This window comes from Thalassophryne amazonica, chromosome 17 (assembly GCF_902500255.1).
Source record: "Thalassophryne amazonica chromosome 17, fThaAma1.1, whole genome shotgun sequence".
NCBI classification, from domain to species: Eukaryota; Metazoa; Chordata; class Actinopteri; order Batrachoidiformes; family Batrachoididae; genus Thalassophryne; species Thalassophryne amazonica.
The window spans coordinates 66,886,757-66,911,530 of record NC_047119.1 but is presented as its reverse complement, the minus strand read 5'-3'; the positions used below and the strand labels follow the sequence as shown (position 1 = coordinate 66,911,530).

Genomic DNA, 24,774 nt, shown 5'->3' with positions numbered 1-24,774 from the left:
CTCCCTCTCTCACACCAACCACCTGCATTATCCTCCATCAACACATCTGTAAACCTGCTCTTTGACCTTCCTTTTCTCTTGCTTGGTGGCTCCATCCTCAATTTCAATTCAATTTCTTTCAATTTATTTTCATTTATATAGCGTCAAATCACAACAGAGTTGCCTCAAGGCATTTCACACAGGTAAGGTCTAACCTTACCAACCCCCAGTACAACAGTGGCAAGTAAAAAGTCCTCTGAGGAAGAAACCTCAAGCACACCAGGCTCAAAGGGGTGACCCTCTGCTTGGGCCATGCTGCAAACAAATTACAGAACAATTCACGGACAAATATACAAGAAATGCTATTGGCGCACAGGAGGGTCACCAAGACAACTACAACTCCCATCTCTGGATGGAGCTGCACCTTAAACAGAGAGAAAAAACAGAATCAGGCATCAGAAAGACAAAAATACTGTATAAATTGCCAGCATTATTCAACAAGAAAAACAGAAGAAATACTAAGGTGATTGCTGGCCACTAGCCCTAAGCTTCACTAAATGATCCAGAATTTAGGTAAAGTTGAGGCCGCGACACGCTCCGTTTACTAATAAAATGAATTTAAAGAGTAAAAAGCGTAAGTAGTCCTGCACCCTGAGAACGTAAAGCCCGGGCCGGTACGTAAGGTTTAATTAGGTCAGCTAGGTAGGGAGGTGCCAGTCCATGAATAATTTTATAGATTTGTAGCAGAACCTTAAAATCTGATCTCACTGGGACAGGAAGCCAGTGAAGAGACGCCAAAATGGGTGTAATGTGGTCAAACTTTCTGCTTCATGTCAAAAAGTCTGGCTGCAGCATTTTGAACCAATTGGAGAGCCCTAATCAAGCCCTAATCAACCATCAGCTCCCTCATCAAGAAGGCCCAGCAGAGGATGTGGCAGCTGAAGAAGGCTAAGCTGCCTGTCCAGCTGATGGTGCAGTTCTACACGGCCATCATCGAGTCCATCCTCTGCTCCTCCATCACGGTGTGGTACGCCGGGGCCACAGCCAGGGACAGACACAGACTGCAGCGCATTGTGGCCTCTGCCGAGAAGGTGATCGGCTGTAGCCTTCCATCTCTCCACGACCTACACATCTCCAGGACTCTGGCCCGAGCAGGTCGGATCACAGCTGACCCTTCTCACCCTGCACACGGTCTGTTTAAACCACTCCCCTCGGGCAGGAGGCTACGGTCCATCCGGACCAGAACCTCCCGCCATAAGAACAGTTTCTTCCCCTCTGCCGTTAGACTCATGAACTCCTCATAACTCAGTCACCTTAAGCTTAACTCTGTCACTTTATCACTTTATCACGGGTCACTTTAGACAGTGTACTTTGGTTTTTAATTGCACTCCTCCCACTGCACTGTTTTTTCTGTTTCTCTGTTTTTCTGTTGCACACAGCCTTTCATATTTCATATTTCTTTTTTTTTTTTATCTTAGATTTTATCTTATTTTGACACATATGTTATATTTTATCTTAGCATTTTATCTCTTCTTAATGTTGCACCATTGTACCGAAGCAAATTTGTAGTCTGTGAATCCTGTTCACTGGCAATGGCAATAAACTTCTTCTGATTCTGATTCTAATGCTAGACTGCGGTAAACCAGAAAATAGAACATTGCAGTGGTCCAATCTAGAAGAGATAAACGCATGGATCAGGTTCTCAGCATTTCGCAGGTGGAAGAAAGCAGTCCTAGTAATATTTCTAATGTGGAGGCCAAAGGAAGACGAAGGATCAAAAATTACCCCAAGGTTCCTCACTTTGTCAGTGTGATGTATGACACACGAGCCTAGGCTGAGCGTTAACTGGTCAAATTGATGCCGATGTCTCACTGGACCAAGAACCATAATTTCAGTCTTATCAGAGTTTAAAAGTAGGAAGTTTCTAGACAGCCAACTTCTCACTGCTACAAGGCAATCTTCTAAGGATTTGAAACATTTAGGAACAGATCCAGAAGTTAAAGAAAGATTAATCATTTCCAGCACAGTCGGCCAAAGAGTGGGCCACAGGTCCTTAAACAGTTTTGTTGGTATAGGATCAAATAAACAGGTTGTACTTTTTGTTGACGCTACAAGTTTCGTCAGCATGCCTAGAGAGATACTATCAAATTCTGTAAATCTAGGTAATAGATCAGCATCCTTCTCCATATAAACCCTGTGTTCCTCCTCTGTACATGTCTAAACCATCTCTGTCACTTAACTTTGGTTTGTCTCCAAAACGTCTTACGTGTGCCATCTCTGATATGTTCATTCCTTATCCTCTCCCCTCTCTCTAATCCATACTTCATATCTAGTCACACTATAATCTTGAAACCTTTCCCTTGCAGATACCCTTCTATCACAGTTCTCTCCTGCCACTCCTTTCCATCCACTGCACTTTTTCACCTCTTTACCACACTCTCCATTACTTTGAACAGTTGACCCCAACTATTTAAATTGATCTACCTTTAGCACCTCTACTCCACTATTCCATTGGACTCCCTCTCATTCACACATGTACTCCATCTTGCTCCTACTGGCCTTCATTCCTCTTTTCTGCAGAGCATATCTCCATGACTGCAGGGTTGTCTCAACCTGTTCTCTACTCTCACTACAGATCACAATGTCATCTGCAAGCATCATAGTTCATGGAGACTCCTGTCTGATCTTGTCCTGTTGATCACCAGTGCAGACAAAAAGGGCTCAGAGCCAATCCTTCATGTAATCCCACCTACACCTGGAATGCACGTCATACCTACTGCACATTTCACTGATATCATACTCTCCTTCTATATATCCATACTACCTTATCCATTACCACAGTTCTACTCTTTGCACTCTGTCATAGGTTTTCTCTAAATCCACAAACTCACAATGTAACATTTGGACATTCTTTATGCTTCTCCATCTGCACTCTAATAGCAAAAACTGCGTCTGTTGTGAATTTCCCATGACTGAATTTTACATGACTGTAGTTTGCTGAAGTTTTTCAAGGCAAGCTGACTTTTGTTTAACTGTTTGCAACTCTGGGATAAGGGAACACCCTGATATTCTCCTCCAGGGTGGCGTCCTGCATTGTTATCTGAAAATGGAAAGAGTGGACAGTGGCCCAGGTTTTTGCTGGAGGTTGTCAGAATCATTTCATTACTCATTAGGCTAATGTCCCTATGGTGGGGGGAGTGAAGTGTTTCTGATTTTTCTGGGAAGGCTTGGAAGGACTACATTGTAAAGCAGCTGGCAAGTCCATCAGAAAGTTTTGTGCACACTCAAAATTTTGAGTGGCCATCAGATGAAGAGCTTTCCCGGTGGTTGCATGTTTGTTTACCGTATTGCCCTGTATTTGTTTGTAGTGTCTTCTTTTTGTCTTCTGTTCACATCCGGAAGCACTGTGCACCCACATTCGGTGGTTGTCCACACAGGCAAGTCCATCAGAAAGTTTTGTGCACACTCAAAATTTTGAGAAGAAATTTTGGGAAGAGCTTTCCCGGTGGTTGCATGTTTGTTTACCGTATTGCCCTGTATTTGTTTGTAGTGTCTTCTTTTCACATGCGGAAGCACTGTGCACCCACATTCAGTGGTTGTCCACACATTCCTTCAGAGTCCCAAATCTACCAGAAACAATGGATTAGGCGATTTTTTGCTACCAGAAAAATTATTTAAATCTGTTCTAAACCATTTACTCAATCTGTCACAATGTGACTATACCTTAGGTTGTGAAAGGTGATGTAAATGGACTGCATTTATATAGCGCTTTTCCATCTGCATCAGACGCTCAAAGTGCTTTACACACCAATGCTGTGATGCTCGATGTGAGACTGCTGCCATTCAAAGTGCCCACTACACACCGGGAGCAACTAGGGGATTCAGGACCTTGCCCAAGGGGCCTTAGTGATTTTCTGGTCAGGCTGGGATTTGAACCAAGGATTCTCTGGTCTCAAGCCCAACGTTTTAACCACTAGACCATCACCTCCCCATGATGTCTCAACTCTTTGCCCCTCTTGAGGGAAGGCCTTTCAGTTCTGTTATGATTGGCTTCCTTTATCGCTCTCTCAAACCATTTCTGCTCCCGGTCCAAAATATGAACTTGGCCATTGTCAGAAGATTGTCTTCAGGGTGAAGAAATATAGCTGAGTTCTGACCAAAAGAATTGCACCTCCTATGTTAGACCATCTGTTTTTGTAATGTCTATTTGGGTTCTCTAATGTAGAGGTCATAGCACTCCTTACACCACTGGATGGCATATACCACATAGCTTTTCTTTTGCAGTGGAATTGAATCTTTATGGTGGACTCGTCTGTCTCAGTGTGTCAGTGGGCTTGAAGAAAATGTGAATGTTGTGTTTTCTAAAAATCCTTTTTAGCTTTTCTGAAAGACTGGTTATGTGCTTTTGCCCTTTGGCTTGTGTTCTACTCTGTGGTGTCATGTCTTGATCACTCTGACTTTCTGTTGTAACGGACGATGTGAATCAATGTGAACTTGATGTTGGTGTCCACCTTGATACGATCAGGAAAGGTTTACACCTCATGCATCTTTTATTTCACCCAGATTTCTTCACACTGACCTGATTTTAAAGCACAGTCCAGATATTTTTGATAAGGTTTTTCAATTTATTTTCCTTTATATAGCACCAAATCACAACAGAGTTGCCTCAAAGCGCTTCACACAGGTCTAACCTTACCAACCCCCAGAGCAACAGTGGTAAGGAAAAACTCCCTCTGAGGAAGAAACCTCAAGCAGACCAGACTCAAAGGGGTGACCCTCTGCTTGGTCCATGCTACAAACATAAATTACAGAACAATTCACGGACGAATATACAAGAAATGCTATTGGCGCACAGGACAGGAGGATCGCCAACATGAATAGAACTCCCATCTCTGGATGGAGCTGCACCTTAAACAGAGAGAAAAAACAGAATCAGGCATCAGAAAGACAAAAAAAATACTGTATAATTTGCCAGCATTAAACAACAAGAAAAACAGAAATACTAAGGTGATTGCTGGCCACTAGCCCTAAGCTTCACTAAAAGATCCAGAATTTAGGTAAAGTTGAGGCCGCAGCCCGCTCCAATTACTAATAAATGAATTAAGAGTAAAAAGTGTAAAACAAAACTGTACCAGTATGCTAGCCATATGAAGGGGAAAATAAGTGCGTCTTAAGTCTGGACTTGAAAATCTCCACTGAATCTGACTGTTTTATTGACGCAGGGAGATCATTCCACAGAACAGGGGCACGATAAGAGAAAGCTCTGTGACCCGCAGACTAAAGCCCGGGCCGGTACATAAGGTTTAATTAGGTCAGCTAGGTAGGGAGGTGCCAGTCAATCAATCAATCAATTTATTTTTATATAGCGCCAAATCACAACAAACAGTTGCCCCAAGGCGCTTTATATTGTAAGGCAAGGCCATACAATAATTATGTAAAACCCCAACGGTCAAAACGACCCCCTGTGAGCAAGCACTTGGCTACAGTGGGAAGGAAAAACTCCCTTTTAACAGGAAGAAACCTCCAGCAGAACCAGGCTCAGGGAGGGGCAGTCTTCTGCTGGGACTGGTTGGGGCTGAGGGAGAGAACCAGGAAAAAGACATGCTGTGGAGGGGAGCAGAGATCGATCACTAATGATTAAATGCAGAGTGGTGCATACAGAGCAAAAAGAGAAAGAAACAGTGCATCATGGGAACCCCCCAGCAGTCTACGTCTATAGCAGCATAACTAAGGGATGGTTCAGGGTCACCCGATCCAGCCCTAACTATAAGCTTTAGCAAAAAGGAAAGTTTTAAGCCTAATCTTAAAAGTAGAGAGGGTGTCTGTCTCCCTGATCTTAATTGGGAGCTGGTTCCACAGGAGAGGAGCCTGAAAGCTGAAGGCTCTGCCTCCCATTCTACTCTTACAAACCCTAGGAACTACAAGTAAGCCTGCAGTCTAAGAGCGAAGCGCTCTATTGGGGTGATATGGTACTACGAGGTCCCTAAGATAAGATGGGACCTGATTATTCAAAACCTTATAAGTAAGAAGAAGAATTTTAAATTCTATTCTAGAATTAACAGGAAGCCAATGAAGAGAGGCCAATATGGGTGAGATATGCTCTCTCCTTCTAGTCCCCGTCAGTACTCTAGCTGCAGCATTTTGAATTAACTGAAGGCTTTTTAGGGAACTTTTAGGACAACCTGATAATAATGAATTACAATAGTCCAGCCTAGAGGAAATAAATGCATGTATTAGTTTTTCAGCATCACTCTGAGACAAGACCTTTCTGATTTTAGAGATATTGCGTAAATGCAAAAAAGCAGTCCTACATATTTGTTTAATATGCGCATTGAATGACATATCCTGATCAAAAATGACTCCAAGATTTCTCACAGTATTACTAGAGGCCAGGGCAATGCCATCCAGAGTAAGGATCTGGTTAGACACCATGTTTCTAAGATTTGTGGGGCCAAGTACAATAACTTCAGTTTTATCTGAGTTTAAAAGCAGGAAATTAGAGGTCATCCATGTCTTTATGTCTGTAAGACAATCCTGCAGTTTAGCTAATTGGTGTGTGTCCTCTGGCTTCATGGATAGATAAAGCTGGGTATCATCTGCGTAACAATGAAAATTTAAGCAATACCGTCTAATAATACTACCTAAGGGAAGCATGTATAAAGTGAATAAAATTGGTCCTAGCACAGAACCTTGTGGAACTCCATAATTAACCCTAGTCTGTGAAGAAGATTCCCCATGTACATGAACAAATTGTAATCTATTAGACAAATATGATTCAAACCAGCGCAGTGCCTTTAATACCTATGGCATGCTCTAATCTCTGTAATAAAATTTTATGGTCAACAGTATCAAAAGCAGCACTGAGGTCTAACAGAACAAGCACAGAGATGAGTCCACTGTCCGAGGCCATAAGAAGATCATTTGTAACCTTCACTAATGCTGTTTCTGTACTATGATGAATTCTAAAACCTGACTGAAACTCTTCAAATAGACCATTCCTCTGCAGATGATCAGTTAGCTGTTTTACAACTACCCTTTCAAGAATTTTTGAGAGAAAAGGAAGGTTGGAGATTGGCCTATAATTAGCTAAGATAGCTGGGTCAAGTGATGGCTTTTTAAGTAATGGTTTAATTACTGCCACCTTAAAAGCCTGTGGTACATAGCCAACTAACAAAGATAGATTGATCATATTTAAGATCGAAGCATTAAATAATGGTAGGGCTTCCTTGAGCAGCCTGGTAGGAATGGGGTCTAATAAACATGTTGATGGTTTGGATGAAGTAACTAATGAAAATAACTCAGACAGAACAATCGGAGAGAAAGAGTCTAACCAAATACCGGCATCACTGAAAGCAGCCAAAGATAACGATACGTCTTTGGGATGGTTATGAGTAATTTTTTCTCTAATAGTTAAAATTTTGTTAGCAAAGAAAGTCATGAAGTCATTACTAGTTAAAGTTAATGGAATACTCAGCTCAATAGCGCTCTGACTCTTTGTCAGCCTGGCTACAGTGCTGAAAAGAAACCTGGGGTTGTTCTTATTTTCTTCAATTAGTGATGAGTAGAAAGATGTCCTAGCTTTACGGAGGGCTTTTTTATAGAGCAACAGACTCTTTTTCCAGGCTAAGTGAAGATCTTCTAAATTAGTGAGACGCCATTTCCTCTCCAACTTACGGGTTATCTGCTTTAAGCTACGAGTTTGTGAGTTATACCACGGAGTCAGGCACTTCTGATTTAAAGCTCTCTTTTTCAGAGGAGCTACAGCATCCAAAGTTGTCTTCAATGAGGATGTAAAACTATTGACGAGATGCTCTATCTCACTTACAGAGTTTAGGTAGCTACTCTGCACTGTGTTGGTATATGGCATTAGAGAACATAAAGAAGGAATCATATCCTTAAACCTAGTTACAGCGCTTTCTGAAAGACTTCTAGTGTAATGAAACTTATTCCCCACTGCTGGGTAGTCCATCAGAGTAAATGTAAATGTTATTAAGAAATGATCAGACAGCAGGGACTTTTCAGGGAATACTGTTAAGTCTTCTATTTCCATACCATAAGTCAGAACAAGATCTAAGATATGATTAAAGTGGTGGGTGGACTCATTTACTTTTTGAGCAAAGCCAATAGAGTCTAATAATAGATTAAATGCAGTGTTGAGGCTGTCATTCTCAGCATCTGTGTGGATGTTAAAATCGCCCACTATAATTATCTTATCTGAGCTAAGCACTAAGTCAGACAAAAGGTCTGAAAATTCACAGAGAAACTGTTGTGTGGGCCGCCAGAAGAGGAGGTACTGCTGGCCCACCACCAGAGGGCGCCCTGCCTGAAGTGCGGGCTTCAGGCACGAGAGGGCGCTGCCGCCATGGACACAGCCGGGGGTGACAGCTGTCGCTCATTACCTCTTGACAGCTGTCACCCATCTACTCAACATCATCTCACTCCATAAAGACCAGACGTCATCTCCACCTCGTTGCCGAGATATCATACTTCATTGGAGGTAATATCCTCAGCCGTTTTGTAATTGTAATATTTGTATATTGTGAGTGTTTGCAGGAGTACCAGTTCCTCCGTCGGTGGAAGCTGTGAGAGCGCTGAAGGCACTCTTTTCCCCTGAGGAATCCACAGTACTCTGCAAGTTATTGAGTGAGAGGTGGAGGTGGCATTCCCACCGTTGTTGTTACTGGGTGTACACACACCCACACTTGACTGTCTTTGTTCTTCGCCAGCAGTACCAGATCCGACAGTCGGGGACGGTGATCACCTGGGAATTCGGGACTTGGCGGCTCCAGTATTCACCAGGTTCTGGGGCGGCGGAAATCGTGTGGTTCCGGCTCTTCTTAGGACAGACGTCTTCTATCCTCGAGCCTGCCCACATGTCACCTTTGTGTATTGACTGTTATGATATTCTGAGATTGTCTGTATGTTCGTTGTGCACATTCACAACATTAAATTATATTTTGGCTCATCTATTGACCGTTCATTTGCGCCCCCTGTTGTGGGTCCGTGTCACTACACTTTCCCAACAGAAACTCACAGTAACGACCAGGTGGACGATAGATAATAACAAATAAAACTGGTTTTTGGGACTTCCAATTTGGATGGACAAGACTAAGAGTCAAGCTTTCAAATGAATTAAAGCTCTGTCTGGGTTTTTGATTAATTAATAAGCTGGAATGGAAGATTGCTGCTAATCCTCCGCCTCGGCCCGTGCTACGAGCATTCTGACAGTTAGTGTGACTCGGGGGTGTTGACTCATTTAAACTAACATATTCATCCTGCTGTAACCAGGTTTCTGTAAGGCAGAATAAATCAATATGTTGATCAATTATTATATCATTTACCAACGGGGACTTAGAAGAGAGAGACCTAATGTTTAATAGACCACATTTAACTGTTTTAGTCTGTGGTGCAGTTGAAGGTGCTATATTATTTTTTCTTTTTGAATTTTTATGCTTAAATAGATTTTGCTGGTTATTGGTAGTCTGGGAGCAGGCACTGTCTCTACGGGGATGGGGTAATGAGGGGATGGCAGGGGGAGAGAAGCTGCAGAGAGGTGTGTAAGACTACAACTCTGCTTCCTGGTCCCAACCCTGGATAGTCACGGTTTGGAGGATTTAAGAAAATTGGCCAGATTTCTAGAAATGAGAGCTGCTCCATCCAAAGTGGGATGGATGCTGTCTCTCCTAACAAGACCAGGTTTTCCCCAGAAGCTTTACCAATTATCTATGAAGCCCACTTCATTTTTTCCATGAATAATTTTATAGGTTAGTAGCAGAACCTTAAAATCTGATATGACTGGGACAGGAAGCCAGTGAAGGGATGCTAAAATGGTTGTAATGTGGTCGAACTTTCTGCTTCGTGACAAATGTCTGGCTGTAGCATTTTGAACCAATTGGAGAGCCCTAATGCTAGACTGCGGTAAACCAGAAAATAGAACAGCAGTAGTCCAATCTAGAAGAGAGAAATGCATGGATCAGGGTCTCACCATCAGCCATAGACAGGATGGGACAACTCTTCGCTATATTTCGCAGGTGGAAGAAAGCAGTCCTAGTAATATTTCTAATGTGGAGGCCAAAGGACAACGAAGGATCAAAAATTACCCCAAGGTTCATCACTTTGTCAGTGTGATGTATGACACACGAGCCAAGGCTGAGCGTTAACTGGTCAAAATGATGCCGACATCTCACTGGACCAAGAACCATCATTTCAGTCTTATCAGAGTTTAAAAGTAGGAAGTTTCTAGACATCCAGCTTCTCACTGCTGCAAGGCAATCTTCTAAGGATTTTATGTGAACGAGATTACCAGCAGTTATGGGCATATATAACTAACTGAGTATCATCTGCATAGCAGTGAAAGGTAATCCCAAAACGCCGCAATATGTGCCCAAGGGGTGCCATATAAAGGGAGAAAAGCAGGGAGCCTAAGACAGACCCCTGTGGGACCCCAAATTTCATGTCACTAAGGTTAAAGGTAGTGTTACTGTACAAAACACAGTGAGAACAACTGGTCAAGTATGACGTCAGCCATGCAAGGGCACTCCCAGTAATCCCAAAATGATTTTCCAGCCTATCAAGGAGAATATGATGATCCACTGTATCAAATGCACCACTGAGATCGAACAGCAACAGAACCGTAGTGGTGTCCGAATCCATTGTAAGCAGAAGATCATTCACCACTTTAGTGAGAGCCGTCTCTGTGGAATGATATTTTCTAAAAGCAGACTGCAGTGGCTCAGAGATTATTCTCAGTAAGATGGTCTACGAGCTGCCGTGACACCACTTTTTTCAGAATTTTAGAGAACAATTATAGATTTGATATCGGCCAATAGTTTGTCAATACACTAGGGTCAAGATTAGGTTTCTTAAGTAATGGTTTAATCACTGCAGATTTGAAACATTTAGGAACAGATCCATAAGTTAAAGAAAGATTAATAATTTCCAGCACAGTCAGCCCAAGAGTGGGCCACAGGTCCTTAAACAGTTTTGATGGTATAGGATCAAATAAACAGGTTGTGCTTTTTGTTGACATTACGAGTTTTGTCAGCATGGCTAGTGAGATACTATCAAATTCTGTAAATGTAGGTAATACCTCAGTAGTGGTGCCCACCTCAGTAGCAGGGTGTAGTGGCTGGGTTAAGGCATGCTGGGATATGTTTAACCTGATGTCTTCTATTTTCTTCCCAAAGTAATCCAGGAAATCTTGTGCTGTAAAAGGAAAGCGAACTACAGGTGGTTGTCCATGCATAAGTGTTGCCACCGTATCGAACAAGAACTTTGAGTTATGCTTGTTTTTGTTGATCAAATCAGAGTAGTAAGTCTGCTTTGTAGCCAATAATGCATGCTTATAGTCTAAGATAGCATCACGCCACGCAAGGTGAAATACTTCTAATTTTGAACGACGCCATTTACGTTCTAGACCTCTTGCTTTATGCTTGAGGTCACACAATCATTGAACCAAGGTGAATGTGATTTGGGGGAGTGCAGTTTTAACACAGGTGGTGCAGTCATGTCGAGTGTAGTTTTGAGCACTGAGTTTAAACTATCCACAAGTCTGTCTACTGACTGGGTATTTGTCAGATGTGAAGCTAAGACATCAGGCAGTCTAGCTTCGAGTTTAGTCTTAGTTGAGGAGTTGATGCATGTCGTTATTCCACTAAACATGGCAGCGAAACTGTAAACTTAAGTGAGTGATCAGACGCCACTGATGTAAGAGGCATGATGTCAATATTTGTGACAGCAATACCACGTGTGAGAACCAGATCCAGGGTATTTCCACTAATGTGCGTCGAATCCCGAATGCATTGCCGAAATCCTAATGCATCCACAATTTCCATAAATGATTTGCAGAGGGGATCAGAAGGCTTATTTATATGAATGTTAAAGTCACCAATGATCAGAATGTTATCTGCACTAGTTGAACGCACCAAATTCATGTAAGAATTCAGAATATGTGCCAGGAGGCCTATATACAGTGACAAAGTAATACGACTGATTTTTATTCTTCTGACCTTGGCAATGTGTATTATCCTGAGCAGAGCGGAGAATCAGATGCGCAAACAAGTGATATTTGTAAGCCCCAACAGCTAATTAGCTAAACCTAGATTTATAAATAAGAGCAACACCCCCACCTTGCTTCGCATCACGAGGGACGTGACTAAATGTATATGCTGGTGGGCAGGCCTCATTTAAGGGGAGGACAGCTGTAGGTTTAAGCCAGGTTTCACATAGCCCAATCATATCTAAGTGATGATCAATAATTAGATTATTGATCAACAGTGATTTTGAGGACAGTGATCTTATGTTAATGAGACCCAGTCTAAGGACCTCAGTGGGGTTGACAGTTGAACTGTTTGGGTTTAGGGGTGGTTCCAGAGTAGCATATATAAGATGCCTAGAAGTAGGTTTAGGTTTAAGACATTCCACGCGCGTTGTAGGTAGCAGACACAAAATCTTTGCTATTGCTGGAACAACCACTGGGCCATCCTCAATTTCAACATCATCTAATATAGTAATGGGTATTAAGTTTGGAAAGCATATCCCTCTGATTTTTATGGACATGACTACAGAAGCAGGCCACAGTCTCAACTTGTTGAAATTCCCTCCCTGGCAAATAAACTGCATTATCACCATAGTGGATTTTCTGCACTAAATTCCCTGCTAAGCTAATGGATTCCACAGCCACATTTGTCATAAGCCTTGCAGGGTCTCTAATCACCTGCTCCGTGGCCTGCTGTAGATTTCTAATGTTAAGGTTAAGGTTGAGGTTAGGTCTTCAGTAAATACATTTCAGAAGCTTCATCTTGGCCTACTTTATCTATTCCACTACCGCAGGGGTCTTCAACTCCAGTCCTCAAGGGCCGGTGTCCTGCAACTTTTAGATGTGTCACTGCTCCAAAACACCTGAGTCAATTAATGAGGTCATTAGCAGCACTCTGCTGAGTGTATACTGAGCAGGTAATTCATCCATTTGATTCAGGTGTGTTGGACAGGGACACATCTAAAAGGTGCAAGACACGGACCCTCGAGGACTGGAGTTGAAGACCCCTGCACTATTACTACTACATTACTGTCATAATACATTGGAACCAGTGGTTGGATATTGTTCCCTGGAAAGAATCTGGAGCCTTCCTGTCTGGATCTTCCATGTAGATGTTGGCAGTAATCTGTAAAACTGGGGAGCCCATGGCACAAGAAGTTCAGGTGCTTGACTAAACTTTAGGAAACTTCGCATATTCACCTGGATGACTGGAATCTATACAGAATTCACATGACAGTCTTCCTCCTTCAGCTTCCACCATATGATCCTTTGTTGAACTCTCAATTTCTTCCTCTTGTTCACCTCTAAAGTCATCCTACAAACCACCACATGCCCTTGTACATTCCTCTCCTTGATGCCATATCTTCTCATTACTTCATCACTGTGTTGCCTTTACCAACATACCAACATGCCCACTGAAGTGAACTCCAATCAGTGTTAAATACAACAAGCAAACAAAAAAGTTTTAATGAACATAAACCTAATTTGGTCATTGCATTTCTGTAGACTGTAGGGGGCAAGCTTTCTGCTTTATTGCACTTGTTTATTGGTTGTTTGTTTGGAAAGTGCTCAGTTTTTCTTGTTGCTGTCTTGCTCTTACAGGCTTGAAAATGAAAAAGATGCTCTGCTTACCAAACTGGAGGAGGCTGAGATGGATGGGAAAGTAGTTGTCAACCAAGTCTCAGCCCTGCGTGAATCCATTTCAAAAGTAGGGAGCAGTGTGAGTATCAGCAGAATACGGTGCATCTGGAAAGTATTCACAGCGCTTCACTTTTTCCACATTTTATGTTACAGCCTTATTCCAAATGGAGTAAATTCATTCTTTTCCTCAAAATTCTACACACAACACCCCATAATTACAATGTGAAAACATTTTAGATTTTTGCAAATTTATTAAAAATAAAAAGCCTTTGCCATGATCATCCCCGCAGTCCTCCTGGGGTAAATTCAGTTGATTGGACATGAGTTGGAAAGGGACACACCTGTCTCCATGTAAGGCCCTACATTTGACACCACATGTCAGAGCACACACCAAGCATGAAGTCAAAGGAATTTTCTCCTTTGTCTCTGAGACAGGTTTGTCTTGATGCACAAATCTGGGGAAGGTTACAAAAACATTTCTGCTGCTTTGAAGGTCCCAGTGAGCACAGTGGCCTTCATCATCTGTAAATGGAAGAAGTTGCAGTCCATCAGGACCCTTCCTAGAGCTGTCTGCCTGTCTAAACTGAGCAATCGGGGGAGGAGGGCCTTCTTCAGGGAGGTGACCAAGAACTGGATGGTCACTCTGTCAGAGCTCCAGCATTCCTTTGTGGAGAGAGGAGAACCTTCCAAAAGGACAACCATCTCTGCAGCAATCCACCAATCAGGCCTGTCTGGTAGACTGGCCACACGGAAGCCACTCCTTAGAAAAAGACACATAGCAGCCCACCTTGAGTTTGCCCAAAGGCACCTGAAGGACTCTCAGACCATAAGAAACAAAATTCTCTGGTCTGAGACAAAAATTTAACTCTTTGGTGTGAATGCCAGGCGTCATTTTGAAATGGATGCCTGCAACACGTTTCAAAAAAGCTGGGACAGTGGTATGTTTACCACTGTGTTACATCACCTTTCCTTCTAACAACACTCAATAAGCGTTTGGGAACTGAGGACACTAATTGTGTGTCATGATTGGGTTTAAAAGGAGCATCCCCAAAAGGCTCAGCCATTCACAAGTAAAGATGGTGCAAGGATCACCACTTTGTGAATAACTGTGAAAAAATAGTGCAACAGTTTAAGAACAATGTTTCTCAATGTTCAGTTGCAAAGAATTTAAGGATTCCATCATCTACAGTCCATAAGAAGATTCAGAGAATCTGGAAAACTTTCTACATGTAAGAGGCAAGGCCGAAAACCAGCATTGAATGCCCGTGACCTTCGATCCCTCAGGTGGCACTGCATTAAAAACTGACATCATTATGTAAAGGATCATACCGCGTGGGCTCAGGAACACTTCAGAAAAGCATTGTCAGTTACAGTTCGTCGCTACATTGACAAGTGCAAGTTAAAACTCTACCATGCAAAGTGAAAGCCATACATCAACAACATCCAGAAACGCTGCCACCTTCTCTGGGCCCAAGCTCATTTGAAATGGACAGACGCAAAGTAGAAAAGTGTTATGGTCTGATGAGTCCACGTTTCAGATTGTTTTTGGAAATCATGGACGTTGTGTCTTCCAGACAAAAGAGGAAACAGAAAGACCATCCAGATTGTTACCAGCACAAAGTTCAAAAGCCAGCATCTGTGATGGTATGGGGGTGTGTTAGTGCCCATGGCATGGACAACTTACACATCTGTGATGGCACCATCAGTGCTGAAAGGCACATCCAGGTTTTGGAGCAACACATACTGCCATCCAAGCAACGTCTTTTTCAGGGGCATCCCTGCTTATTTCAGCAAGACAATGCCAAGCCACATTCTGCACGTGTTACAACAGCGTGGCTTCATAGTAAAAGAGTGCGGGTACTAGACTGGCCTGCCTGCAGTCCAGACCTGTCACCCATTGAAAATGTGTGGCGCATTATGAAGCGCAAAATATGACAACGGAGACCCCGGACTGTTGAACAACTGAAGTCGTACATCAAGCAAGAATGGGAAAGAATTCCACCTACAAAGCTTGAACAATTAGTGTCCTTAGTTCCCAAATGCTTATTGAGTGTTGTTAGACGGAAAGGTGATGTAACACAGTGGTAAACATACTACTGTCCCAGCTTTTTTGAAATGTTTTTGCAGGCATTCAATATCTTGTCTTTGTGGTGTATTCAGTTGAATATACAGTAGTGTTCAGAATAATAGTAGTGGTATGTGACTAAAAAGATTAATCCAGGTTTTGAGTATATTTCTTATTGTTACATGGGAAACAAGTTACCAGTAGATTCTCACAAATCCAACAAGACCAAGCATTCATGATATGCACAGTCTTAAGGCTATGAAATTAGGCTATTAGTAAAAAAAAAAAGTAGAAACGGGGGTGTTCACAATAATAGTAGTGTGGCATTCAGTCAGTGAGTTCGTCAATTTTGTGGAACAAACAGGTGTGAAGCCAGCACCTGTTGAACATGCTTTTCTCTTTGAAAGCCTGAGGAAAATGGGATGTTCAAGACATTGTTCAGAAGAACAGCGTAGTTTGATTAAAAAGTTGATTGGAGAGGGGAAAATTTATACGCAGGTGCAAAAAATTATAGGCTGTTCATCTACAATGATCTCCAATGCTTTAAAATGGACAAAAAAAACCAGACGCGTGGAAGAAAATGGAAAACCATCAAAATGGATAGAAGAATAACCAGAATGGCAAAGGCTCACCCATTGATCTGCTCCAGGCTGATCAAAGACAGTCTGGAGTTACCTGTAAGTGGTGTGACAGTTAGAAGACGCCTGTGTGAAAGCTAATTTATTTGCAAGAATCCCCTGCAAAGTCCCTCTGTTAAATAAAAGACGTGCAGAAGAGGTTACAATTTGCCAAAGAACACATCAACTGGCCTAAAGAGAAATGGAGGAATATTTTGTGGACTGATGAGAGTAAAATTGTTCTTTTTGGCTCCAAGGGCCGCAGACCGTTTGTGAGACGACCCCCAAACTCTGAATTCAAGCCACAGCTCACAGTGAAGACAGTGAAGCATGGTGGTGCAAACATCATATGGGCATGTTTCTCCTACTATGGTGTTGGGCCTATATATCGCATACCAGGTATCATGGATCAGTTTGGATATGTCAAAATACTTGAAGAGGTCATGTTGCCTTATGCTGAAGAGGACATGCCCTTTAAATGGGTGTTTCAACAAGACAATGACCCCCAAGCACACTAGTAAACGAGCAAAATCTTGGTTCCAAACCAACAAAATGAATGTTTTGGAGTGGCCTGCCCAATCCCCGGACCTAAATCCAATTGAGAACTTGTGGGGTGACATCAAAAAAGCTGTTTCTGAAGCAAAACCAAGAAATGTGAATGAATTATGGAATGTTGTTAAAGTATCTTGGAGTGGAATAACAGCTGAATGGTGCCACAAGTTGGTTGACTCCATGCCTCGCAGATGTGAAGAAATCATGAAAAACTGTGGTTATACAACTAAATACTAGTTTTAGTGATTCACAGGATTGCAAAAAAAAGCAGTTTGAACATAATAGTTTTGAGTTTGTAGCGTCAACAGCAGATGGTACTATTATTGTGAACACCCCCTTTCTACTTTTTTTTACTAATAGCCCAATTTCATAGCCTTAAGAGTGTGCATATCATGAATGCTTGGTCTTGTTGGATTTGTGAATCTACTGGTACTTTGTTTCCCATATAACGATAAGAAATATACTCAAAACCTGGATTAATCTTTTTAGTCACATAGCACTACTATTATTCTGAACACTACTGTAGGTTGAAGAGGACTTGCAAATCATTGCATTCTGTTTTTATTTACATTTTACACAGTGTCCCAACTTCAGTGGAATTGGGGTTGTACATATTTAACTTTTCTTTGTAGGCAGGCAAGCTTCCTGTTTTGCATTATATATGAGATACATTACATGCAACAACAGGCAGCATGTCTGCTTGTCATCAGTATAACAAGCTAGATGTAATTTGATCGGTAGGTGCTCGGAATTCTCCTTGGGGCAAAATTTTAATTGGGGGGCGACGGGATCTCATCCTCCCATGAGTCAATGGGGATATTTAACATTCACTGTTCACACCAGTAGTACACCAACCATGAGCAGGTCATCAGTATTTCATCTGTTAATATCTGCATCTTTTTGTTTTTAGGCAACTCAACAACACTGAAAGCCGTGTTTGGGTTATATAACATAGTTTGCCTGCAGTTAATGAAATATGAGCCTAATTTCAGTTTGTCAGAAGTATAAATAAAATCAATGGCAACTTGAAATTGTGTACTTTTTCTTTGCATGATAATTTTTCCTGTCAGCCTGAAGGGGGTATTGTCATCATCTTGGCAAGTGGGGGCGGGGGAGCGCAGGCTGTCATTAACAATTGGTTTATTGGCACAATTGCTCTGGAATGGAGAGACCTAGAGTCACCAAACTGAGAGGAAGGGTATATGAGGTCAGTATTATAGGCCAAAAGGTCTTGCTAGCACCACAGGAATTCTGCCACGCTGGGATTTTACTACCGTGGAGTCTGAGGGTTAGCACGGGTTAATCCTTACTAGTCCCTACTATTTATCCTGTTTGATCATCTGCTGTTGATCTCCAGAGTAAGAATTTCTTTAGTTGTTTAGTTTTTGTTGCAGGAATTGCCAAGATTAATATTATTTTGATGTAATGTCAGAAGTTCCCTTGTTATTAAAACTAACATTTTGTTTGTGTTCTCTTTTTGATGTAGAGGCTGTCTCGCTTTCAGTCTTCAGTCTTGGCCCGTCACAAGGAGCACTTGTTGCAGAAACTGGAGACATTTGAGTCAACAAACCGCACACTACGCCAGTGTCTGCGAGAGCGGCGTGACTACCAGGTAGCTGTGGAACATTCAGTACAACACAAAATTTAATTTAAATTTTTTAACAAAGTTCAAATAAAATTGTGCAGTAAGTGTTTCTGAAACATTGTAATTGTGTTCGGGTTACACAAGATGACACTACATTCACATAAGTGCCACATTCACAGCACGAACATGTTTCACATAGGAAACAGAATCATACACTCAACAAAAATATAAACGCAACACTTTTGGTTTTGCTCCCATTTTGTATGAGATGAACTCAAAGATCTAAAACTTTTTCCACATACACAATATCACCATTTCCCTCAAATATTGTTCACAAACCAGTCTAAATCTGTGATAGTGAGCACTTCTTCTTTGCTGAGATAATCCATCCCACCTCACAGGTGTGCCATACCAAGATGCTGATTAGACACCATGATTAGTGCACAGGTGTGCCTTAGACTGTCCACAATAAAAGGCCACTCTGAAAGGTGCAGTTTTGTTTTACTGGGAGGGGGGGGATACCAGTCAGTATCTGGTGTGACCACCATTTGCCTCATGCAGTGCAACACATCTCCTTCGCATAGAGTTGATCAGGTTGTCAATTGTGGCCTGTGGAATGTTGGTCCACTCCTCTTCAATGGCTGTGCGAAGTTGCTGGATATTGGCAGGAACTGGTACACGCTGTCGTATACGCCGGTCCAGAGCATCCCAAACATGCTCAATGGGTGACATGTCCGGTGAGTATGCCGGCCATGCAAGAACTGGGACATTTTCAGCTTCCAAGAATTGTGTACAGATCCTTGCAACATGGGGCCGTGCATTATCCTGCTGCAACATGAGGTGATGTTCTTAGATGTATGGCACAACAATGGGCCTCAGGATCTCGTCACGGTATCTCTGTGCATTCAAAATGCCATCAATAAAATGCACCTGTGTTCTTCGTCCATAACAGACGCCTGCCCATACCATAACCCCACTGCCACCATGGGCCACTCGATCCACAACATTGACATCAGAAAACCGCTCACCCACACGACGCCACACACGCTGTCTGCCATCTGCCCTGGACAGTGTAAACCGGGATTCATCCGTGAAGAGAACACCTCTCCAAAGTGCCAAACGCCAGCGAATGTGAGCATTTGCCCACTCAAGTCGGTTACGACGACAAACTGGAGTCAGGTCGAGACCCCGATGAGGACGACGAGCATGCAGATGAGCTTCCCTGAGACGGTTTCTGACAGTTTGTGCAGAAATTCTTTGGTTATGCAAACCGATTGTTTCAGCAGCTGTCCGAGTCCGAGCGGTCCTGGGCTGGTGTGGTTACACGTGGTCTGCGGTTGTGAGGCTGGTTGGATGTACTGCCAAATTCTCTGAAACACCTTTGGAGACGGCTTATGGTAGAGAAATGAACATTCAATACACAAGCAACAGCTCTGGTTGACATTCCTGCTGTCAGCATGCCAATTGCACGCTCCCTCAAATCTTGTGACATCTGTGGCATTGTGCTGTGTGATAAAACTGCACCTTTGAGTGGCCTTTTATTGTGGGCAGTCTAAGGCACACCTGTGCACTAATCATGGTGTCTAATCAGCATCTTGGTATGGCACACCTGTGAGGTGGGATGGATTATCTCAGCAAAGGAGAAGTGCTCACTATCACAGATTTAGACTGGTTTGAGAACAATATTTGAGGGAAATGGTGATATTGTGTATGTGGAAAAAGTTTTAGATCTTTGAGTTCATCTCATACAAAATGGGAGCAAAACCAAAAGTGTTGCGTTTATATTTTTGTTGAGTATACATTCATAAACCCAATAAATAAAAATGAATAAAAACGTGTGTAAAACAGTTTATCTTGATCTTTAATGGGGTCCAGGAGACCCAACCCTGACCTGAACAAACCACAAACTGCAGGAACAAGATTTAATGCACAACACTTTCCATTCTTATGTTGGATAAACAACTCGTGAATGGTTAATCAGCCATCAGTCTACTCCTCCATCTTTTTAATATCTTTTAACAGCACACGTCATAAACAGTCACAACACAAAACAGCTACTTTTTACAAGTCTATCTACCTCTCTCTCTCTCTCTCTCTCTCTCTCTCTCTCTCTCTCTCTCTCTCTCTCTCTCTAAAGAATGAAACTAGAGACTTATGATCAGCTCACAAAGTGATTTTCCCTATTCTGCCATACTAGTATCACAGTTCACATTCTGATCACATCTCTGGTATTTCTGTTTGGCTCTATAGGTTATTGTATATCTCAGGGTGAATTCTGTTCTGTGGTGTTTTTATTCTTAACATCTGTTCCTTGTGCTTTTCCTTGGATTTACTTCCTGTAGTGTTTACAGACACTCAGGTTTCTGGTTTCATGTCCATGCTCATTTCCTTGTTCACTGAGTCATGCACTATAATTGTTCATAGCTCCTCAGTCCAGAGCCAGATTGTCTAGTTCCTATCCTTGCTTTCTCATGTTATTTCCTTGTGTTTGATTTCTTGTAGCTGACCTATACTGCCATCCTGTATTTCCTTAGCCAAGCCTGCGGATTGTTGAATTGTTAACCTTGAATATTTGCTAACTGAACTGTGACCCTCAGCCTGTTCTGGTTAACGCGATTGCAGACACAGACAGGATTGCCTCATGGACTGCCTTCCTGTTGTCAGAATATCTAATCCTGTCTACCATTAACCAAGCTACTTGTTCCTACACAGACTATCTTTGTGAACAGATTATTCTTACAGTATATTTTGACTCAATCTCTTGTGTTGGCTGCAAATAGACTATTTGCATTTTATGACAGTGTGGTTCTCTGCACAAGGGTCCCTTTTAGTGCTCCCAGCTTTATAAGAAATTCCTTGCATGTATTATACTTATATACTATTATATTTCTTTCACAGTCAGTCAGCCGAACTTCCATTCACATTCACACAGTGAATAGTTTTGCTTTATAGCACCTGGCAATTATGTGTTATTTCTACATTTCTGCAAGAAAGCTACACAGGTTTATCTAATTTTGGAACAGTGGGACCATGAAAATGTGATCTCCCTCTTGACTTGTAGTTGGATAAATGAAAGAATGAAGAAACACAAATGTGATTATGGCGGTGAGATGTTTAATGTCAGTCATGTTGAACCCGTGAAACTTGAGAGCATCGAAGCTTACAAACCGATGTAAAGCCAGAAGCAGTGTCGAGACAGCAGGACAATACTTTGCAGGTTATCGGTTGGTTGTATGTTTGTTTCTTTTTGTTTTCTTGTTTGTTTATTTACAAGTGTTTATGAGATACACTATTGCAATTGTTAGTTGTTGGAGTGATCTCAAAAAGAATTGGACAGGAAACGAATTTCAAAGTTTAGATGTTGTATTGACGAAAGTTCAAGCCCTGATACAGAGAGTCATCAGCAGCGCTGAGGTCTTGGACCAGATCACATGCAAACATTTGGACAAAGAGCCCAGATCTCCTTCCTACACAAATTTTTATTTCTGTGCCTAAGCCAGCCTTCATGTGGGCGGTCCTTAGTCTGTCTTGAATCATTGTCTATGTGCTTGGCTGCAAAGTGAGGTGGGTGTCTTCTCATGTTGGATTCAAGGTTGTTATGTAAAAAAGTGTTTGCATATGTCTGCAATATAGTGTAGTGTTGCGCAGTAACAGAGTGTTCCATCATGCTGATTCTTTTCCAAGTAGACGTGAATACTTTGTTTTATCAATTAGACCACTATAAAAATATCAGAAGGTTTTATCAGTTAGACAGCTTATAAAAGGATCAGATAGTTGAGCCAAATACAAGGACATTTTGTGCCATTTTGAAAAGCAGTTAGGTTGAGATCAGATAGTTACGACATTTTGGATGTGTGTCGGCCATTTTGTGATATACACAAAAAATATATATATATATATATTGAGCGCCTTGGGGCAACTGTTTGTTGTGATTTGGCGCTATATAAGAAAAAAGTTGATTGATTGATTGATTGATATACATCATAGAACACTCTGACACAATGGTATATGACTGCTTGAAATATTTACATAAACACCAAACTTACCAATTTACAGGTATGTTATAGTTGTTTATGTTCCTTATCTATTTACTAAAACATCCTGTCCAGGGTGTACCCCGCCTCACACTCTGACTGCTGGAATAGGCCCTAGAATTGTTAAGATATCAGCCATCAAAGGAAAGAAAGAAAAGTAACTTTTATTGTTATTATTGTAAACTGTTTTTAGGAGATGGCGTCAGATCAACTGTTGGAACAGAAGGACACTTTACTTAAGAGTTTGGCAAATATAGAGGCAGCAAACGCTGTGAGTTAAAGCCCTTGAGAAGTGTCTTTAGTATTTTATTCAAATATTTTCAGGTTTTCTCTGATTGAAGAAGCAGCTACCTGCTCAATTAAGAATTAAATTAATGTACATTTGTCATGTTTTTCACAGCATCTTGCAGTGAAACTTCAAGAGAAAGAGGGAGAAGTTAATCAACTCATTAAACTTTTAGATAATGAAAAGGTAACACCAGAATTATTTTTTTCATACGTTTGTGTTGGTGTGATAAAGGTACCTGTGGACCAAATAGGATTTACAACAATATATTTAATGATACTTTTAATTGTTGAATTTTGTCATTTTAATGCATCAACAAAATTTATTTTTGCTATGAATGTAAATTCTGCAGGAAAATGCAAGTAACACAGCAGATTTGACTCAAAGTTTGGAGTCAACAAGAGGACATTTACAAGGACAGCTTCGCCAAAAAGAGGCTAAGAACAACCGTCTTACTGTGCAGATCAAGGTTTGTTCTATGCAACAATTAACATCCTACTGATGCTTTTAGTACTTCTATTGTATTCTATCTAGCTAGCTAGCTAGATATGCAGTGAAAGTGTTGAACTTGTAGAGACATTCGGTTATCTCAGTAGTGACATTGTCTCTGTGGTGACGTTCTTGACCTTTGAGATGGAGAGACGCCTGGGTAGAACGTATGGAATCATGAGGTTACTGGACAGAGGTGTTTTGTGTTGGTGATATCTTTGCTGGAGAACAGAGGTCCATGTCTTTAGGTTCCTGGTGCTACATTGTATACTGGCATAGTTCCACCTTAGAATTGGAATATAATATATAAGATATACCTTACTGAATTTTCATGTCTTACTGTGTGGTTGTGAGACTTGGACACTAAAGCTGGGCTTACACTCTGCAAGTTTTGGCCCTTTTTCAGCTGATTTTTCACTCGTGCAAGAATTTTTTGGATCGCGCCGAGTTTCAGCTTAATCGCGCGTCCTGCATCGTGTAGTATACATGGAGTAACGAGCTGCGTTTAACCTCTCACAACCACCTCCCGATCGGCAGTCGTATGGTCAGATGAAAATCAAACCTGTTTGATATTCTGGTCGGCCATCGTGAGGGTTCCGTGTCATTGAAGCAGTGCTACAAGCGTCTCTCGCACTTCGCATGTGCAAACACTGGAGAGTGGAGAGAGCATAAACAGTGATCATCTCTTTGGGAGAGCAGCTTCTGTTTCTTTTTTCCCCATTATTCTTCAGCTCATTTAAAGTCTTGTATTTATTTTTTACTTTGATGTCTCCCATCGAGAGTTTTTGTAAAAATAAGAAATGTAAATAAAGTTTGGAAAAGAAAAAAAAGCTTTTGTTTACATTTTGCTTCTGGAAACACGAGTCCGACGTGTGGTTTTTGAACGTACAATGTGAGTAGTCAGATCACATCAGAGCATCGGGCCGTATTTCCTCTAGGCTGGACAATTGTAATTCATTATTATCAGGTTGTCCTAAAAGTTCCCTAAAAAGCCTTCAGTTAATTCAAAATGTTGCAGCTAGAGTACTAACGGGGACTAGAAGGAGAGAGCATATCTCACCCATATTGGCCTCTCTTCATTGGCTTCCTGTTAATTCTAGAATAGAATTTAAAATTCTTCTTCTTACTTATAAGGTTTTGAATAATCAGGTCCCATCTTATCTTAGGGACCTCGTAGTACCATATCACCCCAATAGAGCGCTTCGCTCTCAGACTGCAGGCTTACTTGTAGTTCCTAGGGTTTGTAAGAGTAGAATGGGAGGCAGAGCCTTCAGCTTTCAGACTCCTCTCCTGTGGAACCAGCTCCCAATTCAGATCAGGGAGACAGACACCCTCTCTACTTTCCTTTTTGCTAAAGCTTATAGTTAGGGCTGGATCAGGTGACCCTGAACCATCCCTTAGTTATGCTGCTATAGACGTAGACTGCTGGGGGGTTCCCATGATGCACTGTTTCTGTCTCTTTTTGCTCTGTATGCACCACTCTGCATTT

At 41.7% G+C, this 24,774-nt stretch overlaps 1 protein-coding gene across 3 annotated transcripts in view; it reads left to right on the top strand.

Annotated features, from left to right (window-relative positions):
- The window catches only part of odf2a (outer dense fiber of sperm tails 2a), a 75,827-nt gene that overhangs the window by 17,393 nt on the left and 33,660 nt on the right, over positions 1 to 24,774 (top strand). For 2 of the 3 annotated variants that reach the window (XM_034191690.1, XM_034191688.1), the window contains 6 exons: positions 13,619 to 13,731; positions 16,780 to 16,784; positions 18,378 to 18,503; positions 22,704 to 22,781; positions 22,911 to 22,982; positions 23,149 to 23,265. In XM_034191690.1, the coding sequence (XP_034047581.1) occupies positions 13,619 to 13,731; positions 16,780 to 16,784; positions 18,378 to 18,503; positions 22,704 to 22,781; positions 22,911 to 22,982; positions 23,149 to 23,265 (511 nt within the window). Of the gene's footprint in view, positions 1 to 13,618; positions 13,737 to 16,779; positions 16,785 to 18,377; positions 18,504 to 22,703; positions 22,782 to 22,910; positions 22,983 to 23,148; positions 23,266 to 24,774 lie in introns of all 3 variants that reach the window. The other variant, XM_034191689.1, reaches the window with a different exon arrangement.